Genomic DNA, 13,573 nt, shown 5'->3' on the forward strand with positions numbered 1-13,573 from the left:
GGAACAAACATAGAAACATAGAAAATAGATGCAGGAGGAGGCAATTTGGCCCTTCGAGCCAGCATCGCCATTCATTGTGATCGTGGGTGATCGTCCCCTATCAATAACCCGTGCCTGCCTTCTCCCCATATCCCTTGACTTCACTAGCCCCTAGAGCTCTATCTAACTCTCTCTTAAATCCATCCAGTGACAAGGCCTCCACTGCCCTCTGTGGCAGGGAATTCCATAAATTCACAAATTTCTCTGGGTGAAAAAGTTTCTTCTCACCTTATTCTTAAATTACCTCCCCTTTATTCTTAAATTACCTCCCCTTTATTCTAAGACTGTGGCCCCTGGTTCTGGACTCGCCCAACATTGGGAACATTTTTCCTGCATCTAGCTTGTCCAGTCCTTTAATAATTTAATATGTTTCTATAAGAAAACCCCCTCATCCTTCTAAACTCCAGTGAATACAAGCCTAGTCTTTTCAATCTTTACTCATATACAGTCCCACCATCCCAGGGATCAATCTCGTGAACCTACGCTGCACTGCCTCAATCACAAGGATGTCCTTCCTCAAATTAAGGGACCAAAACTGTACACAATACTCCAGATGTGGTCTCACCAGAGCCCTATACAACTGCAGAAGAACCTCTTCACTCTATACTGAAATCCTCTTGTTATGAAGGTCAACATTCCATAGCTTTCTTTACTGCCTGCTGTACCTCTAAGCCAACTTTCAGTGGCCGGTGTACAAGGATGCCCAGGTCTCGTTGCACATCCCCCTTACCTAACCTAACTCTATTGAGATAATAATCTGCCCCCTTGTTTTTGCCTTCAAAGTGGATAACCTCACATTTATCTATAGTATACTGCATCTGCTATGCATCTGCCCACTCACTCAACCTGTCCAGGTCACCCTGCAACCTCCTAACATCCTCTTCACAGTTCACACTGCCACCCATCTTTGTGTCATTCGCAAACTTTCTAGTGTTGCTCCTAATTCACTCTTCCAAATCATTAATATATATGGTAAACAGTTGTGGCCCCAATACCAAACCTTACGGCACTCCACTCGACACTGCCTGCCATTCTGAAAAGGACCCGTTCACTCCTACTCTTTGCTTCCTGTCTACCAACCAATTTTCTATCCATGTCAACACCCTACCCCCAATACCATGTGCTCAAGATGGACCACTCCTGCGAAAAACAATCGACAATCGGCAATGTAGGCAACACGACTTGTCTTTCTTCAGGTTCCCCATTAAGGAGGAAAGGTAAGAAAACATTTATTACTTCTGTGGCATATTGAAAATTTTATTTGGCCTGCTCCATCTCTCACTGTAGTTAGATCATTGAGCTCAGATAGGCGAGTCCTCATGGCAACATCCTTGTAAAAATCTTCTCAAGAGCATTTTCTTTCTACATCTCTGTTATTTAATGCAGAATAAGAGCATATTGACTGCAGATATTTTCTGTAATTTCAGATATCGACAGTGGACATGATCTACACCGAACTGCGGAGTATTTGTCAAATAACTGCCCTGTTATGTACATTGTGTGAAATTGTGATTTGTTAACTGCACAAAACTAATGCAAATGGCGATTTATTTATTATTGTATCTACGTTGGACATTTTGCTCTTTGGTGAAGCAGGGGTGGGGCTATCATTGTGTTACATACGTTAAATTGTACATCACTTTCACTGGTTAGCTGATATGCTGAACACTGCAATCCTGTATAACTCGCGCACAGAATAATGTGAATTGTGTAAATCTTATCATGCATGTCGGAAATAAAATGTTAACCATTTTAATGGATCTCTATTATGAAATATTTAAAATTGAGTGTGTTGGCGCAATATTGGTTCCAGCCGTCAGTGACTGAACTGCCAACCCACGAACCGTGAGTAAGTGAACTGCCAGCCCACCAGCTGTAAGTGACTGAACTGCCAGCCCACCAGCCGTAAGTGACTGAACTGCCAGCCCAATAATCCATTCAGTCCACCCTCTCAACCTTCTCTCTCACAGACTCCCTAGTCCTCACCTTTCACCCCACCAGCCGTCACATACAAAAAGTAATCCTCCGTCAGTTTTGCCACCTCCAACGTGACCCCACCATTCGCCACATCTTCCCATCTCCCCCCATATCTGCCTTCCGCAAAGACCGCTCCCTCCATAACTCCCTTGTCAATTCTTCCCTTCCCTCTCGTACCACCCCCTCCCCGGGCACTTTCCCTTGCAACCGCAAGAGATGCAACACTTGTCCCTTTACCTCCCCCCTCGACTCCGTTCAAGGACCCAAGCATTCGTACCAGGTGCGACAGAGGTTTACCTGCATCTCCTCCAACCTCATCTATTGCATCCGCTGCTCTAGATGTCAGCAGATCTATATCGGTGAGACCAAGCGGAGGTTGGGCGATCGTTTCGCCGAACACCTCCGCTCGGTCCGCAATAACCAAGCTGACCTCCCGGTGGCTCAGCACTCCAACTCCCCCTCCCACTCCGACCTCTCTGTCCTGGGTCTCCTCATTGGCCACAGCGAGCAGCACCGGAAATTGGAGGAACAGCACCTCATATTCCGCTTGGGGATTCTGCATCCTGGGGGCATGAACATCGAATTCGCCCAATTTTGTTAGTCCTTGCTGTCTCCTCCCCTTCCTCAGTCCCCCTGCTGTCTCCTCCCATCCCCCAGCCTTCGGGCTCCTCCTCCTTTTTCCTTTCTTGTCCCCGCCCCCCCCCACCCCCGATCAGTCTGAAGAAGGGTTTCGGCCCAAAACTTTGCCTATTTCCTTTGCTCCATAGATGCTGCTGCATCCGCTGAGTTTCTCCAGCTTTTTTGTGTACCTTCTCTCTCACAGAGTCTGTCACCTGTTTTGGGCAGAATTTCTGGCAGTTTCTCAGCTTCCAGCCTGCCAGGTCTGAGTGACTGTACTGCCAGGCTTCAGTGACTGAGTTGCCTGGACTTAGTGATTGAGCTGCCAGCCCAAGAATCCATTCGGCCCACAATGTCGATACTAGCCTTCTGGAAATCAGTCCCTTCGGCCCACAACACCCACACTAGTGCAACAGAAAGCCCCTCCCCCCCCCCCCCCCAACTGGCCAGCAATATAGGAATTGGTGGAGAGGTGGAATATTGCATTGGGTGACCAGCCTTCCCGTGTGTTGAATTTGACATCACTTTTATTGATTAGCTTATATTCTAAATACTGCAACCCTGTATATGTCGTGCACAAAATGATGTAAATAAAAATTGTTTTCCTTTGTGGGGGTTGGTACAAAATACTGTTGACCCACAAATGTGTTGCTATGAGACATTCACATTAAAAAAATCCATGTCTCAAAAAAAGCAAGAAGGTGCCCATGTTATTTGACCAATTTACCAGATTAATTTAAATATGTAGGTATGTATGCATTAGTTTTGCTCCTAATTCTCTTTTCCAAATCATTAATATATATGGTAAACAGTTGTGTCCCCAGTTGTGTCAGACCAAGCCTTGCGGCAAAAAAATCCAGAAGATTAGTCAAACATGATTTCCCTTTCATAAATCCATGTTAACTTGGACTGATCCTTTTACTGTTGTGTTGTGCATCACGCAGTCTCTGCAAGACAGAGGAAGCGAGAGGGTCACAGCTCTCTGAGCGGCGAATATTTGTATGTGTGCATATGTATGTGTATGTATGTATGTGTGTATATATGTATGTATATATGTATGTATATATGTATGTGTATATATGTGTGTATAAATATATATATATGCATATATTTATTATTACTATATAATTATATATATAATTGCCTTTATGGTTTATGTACATCATCTTACAAGACAAATAAATAGTGATGATTTAAATCAAAGTTGCTTCTGATACATGAGAATAAACTTTATTATCTCTAACTTGCCTCTCACACACACACACACACATTCATATAAATATATAAAACATATATACGTTAAATTTAATTATGTGCAGTGTGTGTTAAAGCAATACAAGGGACACTGCACAATACAATGCAAGGGAAACTACGCAAAGAAGGGGGCTGTTCCCGCTACAAGATACTCAAGGATCTTTGCTTTGGATCAAAGATTATAGAGGAGCTTTATTATCTTTGCTTTGGATTTCAGCGGGTGGCATACCGGAAGTCGCGTTTCGCATTAAGAAATGGCGGCCGTTACGTTCCGTCACGTACCACACGTCAGTCCATTGGATTTCGGAGGAGTGGTCTATCTTGCTCTGCTATAAGATCTTTGGTCTTCAGCAGGATCTCGGTGTCAGACTGAGGGCAAGGGAGTGGAAGTGGAGGGCTGCTGGGACCAACCCGGCGGGACAGGCAGAGCCGAGCAACCCCAGGGCTACACCGGACACCTCCGGACAAGCTGGAGAAACTCAGCGGGTGCAGCAGCATCTATGGAGCGAAGGTGATAGGCAACGTTTCGGGCTGAAACCTTTCTTCAGACCATCGGACTCCATCCCTCCGCCGCGCGATCAGCTGGTCCCGGAATGCAAAGATCCTATAGCGGAGCAAGATAGGCTACTCCTGCGAAATACAATGGGCTGACGTGTAGTACGCTACGGAGGGGATCCTGGGCATTTTTCCCCGCCCATTTTAGTAACCGGAGCCTATCTGACCCGACCCGACTCCCAGTGTAATCAATGTTGCGGGGCAACAGTTTGTGTGGGTTAGAATCATAATTCTGTCAGTTCATACTTCTTGTCAAGAATAAAATTTGACTCTGGTAATTGTCTTTTTTTTTAATGTTTTTTAAATCATTTCTTTTTAAATGGCTCACAAGCAGTGTTTGGGTTGATTTTGTAGTAACCGGAACCGACCCGACCCGACTCGCAGGGTAATTGACATTGCGGGGGAAGTTTTTGTGCGTGATATAGGGTTAGATTCATAATTCTGTTAGTTCATAATTCTGTTAATTCTTGTTAAAGAATAAAATGTTTATAAACACACATACATGAATGTGATATAAATGTATATAATCATATAACACACACAATTATATTTCTTCTGATCCAATGATGAACTTTATTTCAGACTAGGCAAGGGACATTAAATAAGAAACATTGTAAACCTCCCCGCAACTTCACACACACTAGGCCTTATCCCCCCCCCCTCCCCCCCCCCCCGGCACTCCCTCGCCTGCCCCCTCACTACAATGTCTCCCCCCCCCCCCCTCCTATGCCCCTCTCCCCGCTGCCCCGGGTCGCACACCCCCTTTCCCGCTGCCCCGAGCCGCGCACTCCCTCTCCCCAGGCCGCGCACTCCTTCTCCCCGCTGCCCCGGGCCGCGCACTCCCTCACCCCGGGCCCCGCACTCCTTCTCCCCCGGGCCCCGGGCCCCGCACTCCCTCACCCCGGGCTCCGCACTCCTTCTCCCCCGGGCCCCGCACTCCCTCTCCCCCGGGCCCCACACTCCTTCTCCCCCGGGCCCCGGGCCCCGCACTCCCTCACCCCGGGCTCCGCACTCCATCTCCCCCGGGCCCCGCACTCCCTCTCCCCGGGCCCCACACTCCTTCTCCCCGTTGCCCCGGGCCGCGCACTCCCTCTCCCTCACACGGGCCCCACACTCCCTCTCCCCGGGCCCCGCACTCCCTCACCCCGGGCTCCGCACTCCTTCTCCCCCGGGCCCCGCACTCCCTCTCCCCGGGCCCCACACTCCTTCTCCCCGTTGCCCCGGGCCGCGCACTCCCTCTCCCTCACACGGGCCCCACACTCCCTCTCCCCGGGCCCCGCACTCCCTCTCCCCGCTGCGGAAACAAAGATCCAATCTTTAGCCGGAAGCAAGATGGCGGGGGCTGGTTGCTAAAATGGGTCATATAATCGCCCATGAATCCGCCCATGAGCGTACTACACGTTTGCGTGAGAGTAACCCATCTTGCTCCGCTATAAGATCTTTGCCGGAATGCGCGTTGGAGGTTGCGCGTGACGGGAGGCGGCCGTTGGCGGTTGCGCGTGACGTCAGCTGGCAATGGGCGGTTGCGCGTGACGTCAGCTGGCAATGGGAGGTTGCGCGTGACGTCAGCTGGCAATGGGAGGTTGCGCGTGACGTGAGCGGCGGTTGGGGTGCGGCCGTTGGAGGTTGCGCGTGACGAGGGCGGGTCCGGAGCAGAGCGAGCCCGGGCAAAGATTATAGAGCAGAGCCCGGGTGCGAGGAGCCACTGCTGCCGGGATGGCAGCCATCGTCAAAGAGACACAGAGGTGGGAGGTCCGACACCATTGCAGCGGCTCCGCTGTTTGCACCAACCGCAAGTCTCCCTCACCTCTTTATTCAACAGCGGCGATTTGCATTGATACAGTCGGTTAGGTGGGCCGAGGTCGGCGCCCGGGCAGAGTCAAAACAAAGTTTGCTATAACTCAGCGGGTCAGACAGCATCTGTGGGGAGACTGTGTCCCCCCCACCCCCATATGCTTTCAGACCCGCGGAGTTACTACAACACTTTGTGTTTTGATGAAGTTTTCAGCATTGCAGTTCCATGTATCTGCAGAGATGATGAAGATAATCAGAAAGTACTGGAGTAACCAAGTGGGTCAGGCAGCATCTCTGGAGAAATTGGAGTATGTGATGTTTCCGGTCAGGACCTTCAGTCTCAATTATAGAGATTATTGTTTTAAGGTTGTGTAAGTAGGAGGTAGAAACATAGAAAATAGGCGCAGGAGTAGGCCATTCGATATGATCATGGGTGATGGGTTCTGATAAATAATATGGAACTGGGAGGTCTGCTTGAGGTGCCACCACTTTGTTTAGCCTGCTACAACTGTTTAGTTTAGTTTAGTTTAGAGATACAGCGTGGCCTACTGAGTCTGCGCTGCCCACATTAACACGAGGGACAATTTACATTTGTACCAAGCCAATTAACCTACATACCTATACGCCTTTGGAGTGTGGAAGGAGCCTGAAGATCTTGGAGAAAACACACGCAAGTCACAGGGCGAACGTACAAACTCCGTACAGACAGCACACGCAGTCGGGATTGAACCCGGATCTCCTGTGCCGCAAGTGCTGTAAGGCAGCAGCTCTACTGGGGAATGTTGTGCTGAGGTGTGGAGAAGTTGTAAGGCCTGAATTTAAGACTTGTTCTTTTTATGTTTTGGTTGAGGCAATAAGTTTATAAAACTCTACCCATTGGACTAAATACAATAAAATACAATAATATTTTATTAGTCAAGTATGTTTTGCAACATAAATGAGGAATTTCATTTGCCAAGTCAGACATACAAATAAAAAGCAACAACATGCAAAATTCATTTTAACATAAACATCCACCACAGTGTGAGATTCAAAATCAATCACAAACTCTTCAGAGACAAAATCAAAGAAACAAGTTTTCCTTTATTACATTTCTGCGCAGAAAAGGGTGTCCCTCCTCTATCATCCTCTAGAGACACACAAAAATGGAGGTTGTATCTGTCTTTTATACCTTTCTTCACTATGGTCACCACCTCATGTCTCCCCATCGAGCTTCGTCCAATCATAACATAAAGCCCACATTCCCACGAGAACGTCCAGAAACGTCTCGGAACATCTCCTGACGTCAAAGGCTTCTGCTGGAGTTTTTATCTGTTACTTCTTTATCTAGAAGTTCCCCCTGTCCTGTATATTGTTACTTTCTTCGACCAGCAGTCTGGCTTCTGCTGACACCTTATTTCTTTCTAAGTTATAATTTTCAGAGTTCTAGGATAAATCAACCATCCCTATTAACCCTTCTCTCACAATCCACCATTTTTCTTTTTGCTACGCAACTCTTGATTTATACTATATCTTCCTTTTCTAGTGCTAGCAGCAGATTCTTCACCTCCCTATCCTCCTCTCGCTAGTCATACTGTGTTCTGAAGGCCATCATGACGGTGCTGTTCTTTGTCAGGGCTGTCTCTATAAATCGCTGAGCCAGACCCCGTGCGCAGGGAATGATACAACATCCGAATAGGCACAAAGTCAATGGTTCCTTCCCTTCACGCACAGTCCATGGGCTGATATTGTCCGGTGGGGCCTCCACAGGACCCTTAAATCGGCTTGCGTGTGTCCACCCTTTTTCTTTTTGTTCGTACTGCTGTCTCGGTGATTAATAACACAAGGTAGGGTCCAGTCCACCTAGGTTACAGCTTTTCTTCCTTCCATGATTTTACAAGATCCCAGTTCTCTGCTTTCACAGAATGGAGTGGCAAGTCGAGATCGGGACTCTGTGCCAGCAGCCCTTGGTTTTTAATTCTGTAATAGAACGAGATACTGCCAGTAAATAGTTCCTTAAGAAAACATCACTACCCTCTATGGTGGGTATTCCTTCTCTCTTTCCCCAAATATCTAACTCGTTCAACCTTGCTCTTATAAATATGCCTAACAAAATTATACACCATACTCCACAATTGACCTCACCAATACCTTGTACAATTTAACATTACAACCCAACTTCTATAAACAATGCTCTGATTTCAACTTCATTCCTCAATTCACAATCTTTTACCATGTACGTCTAATTTGAATTGTCCTGCCAAGATGTATCACACTTATCAACATTAAATCCATCTGTCATGTTTCAACCCACTCTTCCAAATGACCTAAATCTCTCTGTACACTTTTAAAATCTACTTCATTATTCACAACACCACCTATCTTAGTATCATCTACATACTTCTTAATCTATCTTACCACACCAACATCCATTTTATTGATTCACATGACAAACAACAGTGGACCCAGCACACATCCCCGAGGTACCCCTCTAGTCATTGACCTCCAACCTGACAAACATCCATCCACCATTACTCTCCCTCATTTCCCATACAGCCACTTTTTAATCCATCTTGCTATTCCTTACTAACCTCTTCTTAACCAACCTTATTTCCTTATTGAACCTTGTCAAAGGCCTTACTGAAGTTCACCACTTTAACCTCATCAATTTCCCTAATAACCTCTTTTTTTAAAGTAAAAAAATCAAGATTAGTCAAATATCACAATCACAAATCCATGCTAATTCTTCCTAATCCTACCCTATTTATCCAAATCCCTATAATATTGCCTTTAGTATCCTTTCCATTATTTCCCACCACTGATGTCAAACAACGTTCTTGTTAAAACTCTACTCTTCTTTGTCCTCTTGTTCACTTACCTCAGGGCTATTATCTATTCATACCTGCAGGACAGCCCTCATGTAATTATTGAAATTGTACTAGGTATCTCAACCTTCTAAACGAACATTCAATTTTACAACTTGCTCATTTCAACCATTTGTTCCAAACCGGTTTTCAAACAAATCACTTTGTTTCATTCTTACTTCAAATAGATTAATCAATTTATATTTTCTCCCTGCCTGCACTGTTGTCCCCGGCCTTTGCCGTCTTCTATCACATCCCCCTTTCGCGGCCTCTGCCGTCTTCTTATCTGCTACTTTCGGGAGTAACTCCCTTATCATCCTGTCTCAGGAATTTTCCTGTCTCAGGAATTGATCTAACTGTTCTCGTCAGACCTAATGAATCTTCAAGGAGGCAAACTCCCTTCCCCCTCAGGGTCCTCTCCTAGGTACCTCCCTCGGGTCTAATTTCTACCGAACGCCTTATCTTCCCCTTCTGCCCTTTGACTCCCCGTCTTGTTGGCCGGGTGATTTTCGTCCACCCCGGCCCCATGTCTTCTCTTTCCCTTGGGTATTTTGGCCCCCTCCGGCTCTGCATTTTCCATGGACATCTCCTGCCCATATGCAGCTCTGCATTTTCCCCAACTGACTATACCTTATCATTGTTGGCTTCTCCAACCCCTGGGTATTTCCTGCCCTCCAGGGTCCAGCATTTGCCCCAATTGGGCAGAATGCGGGGATTTGGCCCACAGCCTTTTCCCTCCCTTTTTCTTAACACTGTGTTTATCATCCCTGCCTTGCCCGCATAGACCCCTGAATCTTTCAGGGCGTTAACCACAAGGTCTTATATTCTTAATACCGTGTTCATCATACCTGCCTTGCCTGTACAAGGTCTTATATTCTTAATACCGTGTTCATCATACCTGCCTTGCCTGTACAAGGTCTTATATTCTTAATACCGTGTTCATCATACCTGCCTTGCCTGTACAAGGTCTTATATTCTTAATACCGTGTTCATCATACCTGCCTTGCCTGTACAAGGTCTTATATTCTTACCTGGGTTCCATGCACTGGAATTGCTCAATTGATTTTTCGCGATTTCCAACCACTCCCACGCTATCACTTGTTTCTCGTGTCTCTCTGTGTGGTCCTGGATACTACTGCTCAAACAGCTGGCGGCAAGCAAGGAGTCTGAGACTGCTGAATTCAGCAGGGTGCACCTTCCCTTCGTACGTCTACTCCCATCAGCTGGCTGGAGTAATTGATCCCGGAACCGAGCCCCCATCTGTGAGATTCAAAATCAATCACAAACTCTTCAGAGACAAAATCAAAGAAACAAGTTTTCCTTTATTACATTTCTGCGCAGAAAAGGGTGTCCCTCCTCTATCATCCTCTAGAGACACACAAAAATGGAGGTTGTATCTGTCTTTTATACCTTTCTTCACTATGGTCACCACCTCATGTCTCTCCATCGAGCTTCGTCCAATCATAACATAAAGCCCACATTCCCACGAGAACGTCCAGAAACGTCTCGGAACATCTCCTGACGTCAAAGGCTTCTGCTGGAGTTTTTATCTGTTACTTCTTTATCTAGAAGTTCCCCCTGTCCTGTATATTGTTACTTTCTTCGACCAGCAGTCTGGCTTCTGCTGACACCTTATTTCTTTCTAAGTTATAATTTTCAGAGTTCTAGGATAAATCAACCATCCCTATTAACCCTTCTCTCACAACAGTGACTCCTGCACATTCCTCACTGTGATGGAAGGCAAAAAAAAGTTCAATCTCTTCCCTTCTTTGTTCTCCCGCAGTCGGGGGCCTCAAGCCTTCCGTTAACAGGACGATCTTACTCCCGTAGCCGGCGGTCGGGCTCTCCGCGTCAGGGCGATCAAGCTTATTGGGGGGATCTCAGCGTCGTGGCGATCAAGTTTATTGGGGGGATCTCAGCTCCCTGAGCCAAGTGATCTGATCCCGGGTTGGGGCTTGTCGAACTTTCTGCATCGTTGGAGCTCCCGACATCTACAGTCTACCCGAGACTGCGAGCTCTGAATGGTAAAGTCAACAGGCAAATCCCAGGCAAAGGATCAGCTCCGATTATAAGTCCACACCATCGGTGGGACTCAAAGTCAGTCCCGAGCGAGACCTTCAGCTCCATAATGTTATGCCGCAGATTGACCGGAGATACGACCCGGAAAATAATGGCATTCCTGGCAGGGTAAGAGATTGAAAAAAAGTTTCCCCCGACCCTCCCCCCACATAAAACAAACCAGAGAACATGAACACACTTTTAAAACACTAAAAATAATAAAAGAAGACGAAAAAACAGACAGACTGTTGGTGAGGATGCTAATTGTGCGGTGCCCCTGGTGGTCACCTCGCCAGAGAGTCATTAGTATTGAATTGTTATATGTACTGACACCAGAACATTGAAATTCTTACTTGCAGCAGGACTGCAGTTAACACACAATATGCAATAAACCCTCCTTTCAACGGACCCTTTTACAACAGATTTTGGTTATAGCGGACAGACCTGCCGACGCCACCACTGCCTAGCAAGGTGCACCACTGAGTCCTTCACCCGCCGCATGGTCTGTTTAACACGGCTGTTGTTGCGACTCACATTGTAGCCCCTGGTGACAACACTCGCTTCTGGTTGCTGCCACAGACAGGAAGAGCTCGGAGATTGTGGGGCTCCCTCCCCTCTCAGCAGCAGCTTCCTGTTGGCCGTTGCTTTGTCCACTCCCCGCTCCACCGCTGCCTCTTCCTCTTCCTCCAGTCGCACTGTCAATTTGGCCTCCACCCCTCCACAGCTGCCACCTCCTCTTCTCCCTCCCAGTTGGTGACAAAATCTACTTTGGAAGATGTCGGTGACTCCGGGGAAGAGGATGCAGCGGAGTAGGCAAAGCGACGAAAGACAGAAGTGAAGGAGGTGCCAGTGGGGGAAGGGAGTGGACAAAACAACAGCTGACAGGTGAGAGGGGCGGAACCCCAATGGTGAACGAGCGCGTCATGTCATTGACAATGGCCTGAAGAAAGAGCTGCTGGCCAGGTGCTACAACATGAGCCACAACAACAGCCGCTTCAACTGGACCGCATGGCAGCTGGTGAACAAAGGCTCGCGCTGGTGCAGGCCAGCTCGGCACCAAGTTTTAAGGTGAAACGATACGAGGTGCTGGAGTAACTCAACAAACTGTATCACTGAAGAAGGGTTCCAATGTCACCAATCCATGTTCTCCAGAGATGCTGTCTGAACTGCTGAGTTACTTGGATAGATCTGTTTGCTGGTGGGAAAGTCATGGACCAGGCAGTGTCCACCACTCTCTGTAGTCTTCACTCCTGGGTGTTTGAGTTTCCGAACCTTGCCATTATGTAACCAGTCAGTATGGTCTCTACCATACACATGTGGAAGTTCGATGAGGTACTCGTCAACATATCTAATCTTGATCATCTAAGGACATAGAGGCATTGATGAGCCTTCATTCTGATTGTATTGATGAACAGGGCCCAGGATAGGTTTTCATAGATATTCACCGCCAGGAACCTGAAGCTGTTTACGTTCCAGGGGGATTAGTGGTAGGGGTCAAAATAAGTGTCAGAAGTGGTTAGGTAGTGTTGATGTACATGTGGAAACAGATCAAGTCTGAGCCAACATAGTGCGAAGAAGGAATCTGAAAATGTCTCCAAAAGACTATACATTTATATGGTTTGCCTGATATTCAAGTTTTGGATGTTAAAAGCAATCAAGGGGTGTTGAGTTGCTGCACAGAAGTGCCGCTGAAATGAAATATCTTATTGAACGACAGACCTGAGATGGGGGGGTTTGGTCGTTGAATGGCATAATCTGCTTCAATTTCTTATGTTCTTTATGACTATAAGGCTATTGAGGATGAGGTTAAGATCATGTACCATGATAATTATTGAGACTTGACTGGTGTAGTCGCCAAGTAATAGGGAAAGGTTATAATGAGAATTTGTAAAAATGTTGGCCAAATGTTGATGTAAATTGGTTTATTCATGTGAGCAATTGTTGCAAAGGAATTGACATACATTAATTGCGTTAAATGAATTTATGGGATAAAAACATGTCATTTATTGTGTGTTAGAAAGAGACCTTCGCAGTTTCTTAATGATATAATAAAATTTGGTGTGCTAAACATTTTACTGAATCTGGTTTTGCATACGTTTTATCAGTATATCTAAATGTTAACTTTGAAGTGCAATTTTGTAAACATTTAATAAATTAAATCAAATTTCTTAAGAATTGGCAACCAACTGTTTAAAAATACATCCTTTTTACATAAATGTCAAAAACGAGATCATTGATTGATCCAGCATGGTGAGTCTGACAGCAGGAGAGGCCGAGTGGACCAGCGCACAACCCTGGTGTTTCAGACTCATTAGCCCAGGGGTCGGCAGCCTACGGCCCCCGGGCCGAATGCGGCCCGTAAACCGAAATTATCCAGGCGAGTTTTTTCCCCCGTAATCATCCGGCCCGCCGAGCTCAGAGCTCTGGCTGTACTG

The 13,573-nt window shown here is 46.6% G+C and overlaps 1 protein-coding gene across 4 annotated transcripts in view; it reads left to right on the forward strand.

Annotated features, from left to right (window-relative positions):
- Positions 1 to 6,004: 6,004 nt before the first annotated feature.
- Positions 6,005 to 13,573, forward strand: part of commd10 (COMM domain containing 10) — a 99,916-nt gene continuing 92,347 nt past the window's right edge. The window contains exon 1 of one of the 4 annotated variants that reach the window (XM_033017466.1): positions 6,005 to 6,188. In XM_033017466.1, coding sequence (XP_032873357.1) covers positions 6,160 to 6,188 — 29 coding nt within the window. In that variant the 5' untranslated portion in view covers positions 6,005 to 6,159. The remainder of the gene's footprint in view (positions 6,189 to 13,573) is intronic. The other 3 variants (XM_033017465.1, XM_033017468.1, XM_033017467.1) reach the window with 3 other exon arrangements.

Source organism: Amblyraja radiata, chromosome 3 (genome assembly GCF_010909765.2).
Source record: "Amblyraja radiata isolate CabotCenter1 chromosome 3, sAmbRad1.1.pri, whole genome shotgun sequence".
Lineage (NCBI taxonomy): Eukaryota > Metazoa > Chordata > Chondrichthyes > Rajiformes > Rajidae > Amblyraja > Amblyraja radiata.